The sequence below is a fragment of the Miscanthus floridulus genome, chromosome 18 (assembly GCF_019320115.1).
Source record: "Miscanthus floridulus cultivar M001 chromosome 18, ASM1932011v1, whole genome shotgun sequence".
Classification (NCBI taxonomy): Eukaryota; Viridiplantae; Streptophyta; class Magnoliopsida; order Poales; family Poaceae; genus Miscanthus; species Miscanthus floridulus.
The window spans coordinates 92783774-92788276 of record NC_089597.1 but is presented as its reverse complement, the minus strand read 5'-3'; the positions used below and the strand labels follow the sequence as shown (position 1 = coordinate 92788276).

Sequence of the window (4503 nt, the reverse complement as noted above, 5' to 3'; positions counted from 1 at the left end):
AATAGTCTACATTTTAAAAAGATTTTATTAATTCTTAGATTTTGGGAATCCTGAAATCTAATAAAACTATTATAATTCCTTTTTATTCTGATCATCAGGATCCAATCAAACGGCACCGTAGGACTTCTAGCAGCTTCCTTGGGTAAAGAGAACGCCGAGAAAACATTCCGCAGACCAAAGGGTCACCGGAGCACCCGACTCGAGACGCCGTGCGCCGATTCCGAGACGGCGAAGGGGTCAGCCAGCCATCCATCAACGTTCAACGGGCGTTGGCCAGGGCCGGAAACTTTTGGGCGAGAAAAGCCAAAAGCCGCGGCTAATTAATCCGCCACCCACCAATGGAAGACCTCTTGTAATCCCCACCGCACCTCACAGTCTCCCGCGGACCCACACTCCCGCTCCGCTGCTCTCAGTCCCAGGCCCAGCCGACCAGCCCAGCGCGCGGTGGCAGCGCGCACACGGCAATGCGGAAGGACGCTGCCGCCGCCGGCATTGCGCCGGCTTCGGCGCCCGCACTACTCTGCTTCGACCTCAAGCCCTTCCTCGCTGCGCTCACCGTGCTCACGCTCCTCGCCGCCGCCTGGCAGCTCCGCCCGTACCACTCCCTCCTCGCTTCCCCATTCTCCGCCGCGTGCCCGCAACCCACCGCCGGCGCCTCGCTCCCCCGCGCGCTCGCCGTCCACGCCAAGAAGGCCTCTTCCGCCGCCACCAACTCCACCGCTTCCTCCTCGCCGCCGCCGCCCGGCCCCGAGCGGCGGGAGTTCCGCGCCGTGGGCAGCGCGGCGGCGCTGTTCGTGCAGATGGGCGCGTACCGCGGGGGGGCCTACACCTTCGCGGTCGTCGGGCTCGCGTCCAAGCCCACGCACGTCTACGGCAAGCCCTGGTTCCGCTGCGAGTGGGAGCCCAACGGCGCGTCCTCCTCGCCGCCGATGCGCGCGGCCAAGACGTACCACATGCTCCCGGACTGGGGCTACGGCCGCGTCTACACCGTCGTCGTCGTCAACTGCACGTTCCCGCGCGTCCCCAACGCCGACAACGCTGGCGGCAGGCTCATCCTATACGCGCACTACGGGCCGTCGCGGTCCCCGGCCTCCCGCCACGAGCGGATCGTCGCGCTGGAGGAAAGCCCCGGCGCCTACGACGCCGCCGCGTTCCGGGGGACGACGCCGCACAGGTACGACTACCTCTACTGCGGCTCCTCGCTGTACGGCAACCTCAGCGCGGCGCGGGTGCGGGAGTGGATGGCGTACCACGCGCGCTTCTTCGGCGCCCGCTCCCACTTCGTGTTCCACGACGCCGGCGGCGTCAGCCCCGACGTGCGCGCCGCGCTCGAGCCGTGGGTGCGCGCCGGCCGGGCCACGCTGCAGGACGTGCGCGCGCAGGCCGAGTACGACGGGTGGTACTACAACCAGTTCCTCGTCGTCAATGACTGCCTGCACCGGTACCGGCACTCGGCCAAGTGGACCTTCTTCTTCGATGTCGACGAGTACATCTTCCTGCCCGACGGCCGCACGCTCGAGGATGTACTCGCCGAGCTTGAACCGTACACGCAGTTCACCATCGAACAGAACCCAATGTCGAGCAAGTTGTGCGTCGATAATCCGGAGGCCGACTATTCCAAGTAGGTGACTCCTTATTTCCCCCAAATCGATCTGAATTTGAATTGCCGAACTATTCCAAGTATGGAATTGCAATGTAGGAGTAGCTTCTTGTGTAGAGTAACACTGGTTGACTAAAAGGCCCAATTGTTTGTGGGTTTGCTTCTAAAGTTGCTGCCTTCTTGCAATGCCACTCTCATAGAAGCAATATAGAAGCGGATTTATGCAATGCAGCTTCATTTTCCCTGTCTAGTTTATGTTTTTCAGATGTCCAGAGAATAGACAAGTCAGATTACATGATTAGGAGTCACCAATTCAGTAATCTAGTCACATTTCGATTGGCAATTGCTGCTTACAATGCAATCTTAGTTTCATGAGGCCGTTTTATTGCTCAAAGAAGTGATGGAATTGATTCTTCTTCACCTCAAACTTGTGCAGCCAATTGGGATTTGAGAAGCTGGTTTTCCGGAACTCGATCACTGGGGTGAGGAGAGACAGGAAGTACGCGATTCAGGCCAAGAACGCATACGCCACGGGTGTTCATATGTCTGAGAACGTCATCGGCAACACCACGCACAAGACGGAGCACCTCATCCGATACTACCACTACCACAACACCATCAACGTCCTCGGCGAGGTGTGCCGCGAGTTCGTCTCCATTCCTCCAAAGGGTGGCTTAACATGGTCCGAGAAGACACCCTGGTACTACGACGACAGCATGAAGCGCGTCGCCGATGCCGTGCGTGAGTTCGAGAGGGAGACCATCGGCGATGTGCAGCTATGACTGACCTGACCACAGAGATAAAAGAGCTGATCTCCAAGTACAGTGTGTATTGCTGTGAGCCATTCAGGAGGGGCTTGGCGACTGCATTACTGTCTTCCGGATGTTATGAAGCAGACGTTAACTGTGGTTTGGGGCTATCTGAGCTGACAGATGTGCAACGAAAGCGAAGCTGCAACCTCAAGGGGAAAATGGCAGATTGTGTGCCGGTGATGGCCCTGTGACTCTGATATGAGGCGAAGGTGAGGGTTCTTGTAAACAGATAGTATGTCATCAGTGTAAATTCCATTGTTTTATTGCTCAAATATACACATTGTATTCTCTTCTCGAAGTTTCAGCAATGTAGAAACCATTCAGAACCGTGCTGCATCAATGTAGATATGATTATTTACGTCATTATTTTTAACTTCGTCATTTTATTGGAACCATAAGATGGAGAGCCTAAGATGTCAGCTGTTTTTTTTTTCTTTTCTGGCGGCTCATTTTGGAATAATAATCTGTAGTAGTAGAGGCCTAGATGGTTTTGGAATTCTTGGGGCCATAAAGGCTTGCAGCTAGGAGAGCCTAGGAATGCAGAGAGAAAAAAAGAAAAAGTAGGGACCGGAGGGTGGGCACGGCGTCATGGACTGTAGCGTTGTATGATTGGGCAAGGTTGGTTTTTGCTGGTCCATTGCAAGAGGCCGTGGTATGCAGGGCTGCTGCTGCTGCCTTCCTTGTCATGGCATTCCTAGATGTTCCTTCCTGCTCGTTGCCTGGTGGGCCAAATGCCCCATGCCACATTTGTTGGCGCGTTAAGGGTGACTAAGGGTCTCCATAAGATCAACTCAAGGCACTGTGTCATTTCGGTTCGATGTCACGTCATCATTTTCGCGGTGGATTATTAATTGGTTAGTGTCCTATCAATCACCTGTAGATTCTTCAAAGTTGTTGAATTTCTCTCCTTTTTCTGTTCAGATTTAGGATCATTCTTCTTTTTCAAGATTGGAAAATAATTTTTTTAGGAAATATTGGATATTAATTTAGTACTGTCATCACAAGTCGCAACGAGCTGGTGAGAGTGACACGTACTCCGTACTCTGAATATGGCAAGAGGCAATCCCCACAATTACTAGCACAGCTGTTTTTATTCTTGCAGAAGCAGGGACAGTTGCGTGCTTGCTGTAAACTCCCGTTTTAGATTTCTGAAGAGCAACGTTTGGTTCCGGACTGGAAAATGGGAGATTCTTCAGAAATCTCCTGCTGTAAACTCATGTTCTATATACACATGTAATCCAGCAGGACATTCTTCTGTGCTAGGTCTACATAGTCCTGTTCATTTAGCTGAAATTTGACTTATACTGTGAGAAAAAAATACTGGTCGTTGAAAAGTACGATACGCCGGTCATAACTGTACGATTGAAGTAGGACGCCCACCCGGTGCGCTGGATTCGGTTCCAGGCAGGCTCCCAGGCCCAGGCTTCCAGCACATGAAGAGAAGAGACCTGTCTATCCATCCACACGCAAAAAGGAGCGAACAGGACCCGGCAAGCGGCAGGCAAGTCACACGCGCAGCCGAGGCGACAGGCAGCTTGGTGATCCGTGGCCCGTGGGGATCCACGGACGCCGGGAGCCGTTGTGGACTCACAGCGCGCCGGGAACTTGACAGTGTTTTTTCTGACTCTCCGAAAAAACACAGAGTTTTTACGCTTGCGTACGAGCGTGGCCAGGAGCACCCCAGACTTTCAGAGAGCCAGAACAAGTGTTTCAGAGGATTGAGGTCCCGGGACCCGGGAGCTGCACAGTTGCTGCTTGTCAGTCATCTGTGCATCTCGTTACAGAAGGGCATGATGTGGTGCTACAGTTGCTTCTTAACCTTGGCAACGTGGTTTCAGGGCTGGTACAGGGATGCATATGACTGGACGAAATTGTTAGGAGCTGCCAACAACAAATGCGTACTCCTAGGCAAGAAAGATCATGTGGAACCCGTATCTGCTTCCCTAGATCGGGGCTCTATGATAAGAGTTTTTTTTTTCTGGATCGGACATCTTGCCCGTATTTCATTAAGAGGAAGATTTGGAAGTCATACAAACGAACAGACGTGGAACGCGTACGCGGGCGAGGGGCCAGCACACAACCACCAGGGGC

General features: G+C 53.7%; 1 protein-coding gene across 1 annotated transcript; it reads left to right on the top strand.

Annotated features, from left to right (window-relative positions):
* Window positions 1-235: 235 nt before the first annotated feature.
* LOC136521880 (galactan beta-1,4-galactosyltransferase GALS1-like) lies at window positions 236-2801 on the top strand. The gene is made up of 2 exons (XM_066515650.1): window positions 236-1621; window positions 2037-2801. The coding sequence occupies exons 1-2, from the start codon at window positions 465-467 to the stop codon at window positions 2380-2382; spliced, it is 1503 nt and encodes a 500-aa protein (XP_066371747.1). The 5' UTR covers window positions 236-464; the 3' UTR covers window positions 2383-2801.
* Window positions 2802-4503: the final 1702 nt, after the last annotated feature.

What these genes read in the sequence shown, in the direction of transcription:
- LOC136521880 (XM_066515650.1), top strand. Translation starts at nt 465, where the DNA reads ATGCGGAAGGACGCTGCCGCCGCCGGCATTGCGCCGGCTTCGGCGCCC. An exon ending in CCGGAGGCCGACTATTCCAA is followed by an intron (nt 1,622 to 2,036) that starts GTAGGTGACTCC and finishes AAACTTGTGCAG; the next exon opens with CCAATTGGGATTTGAGAAGC.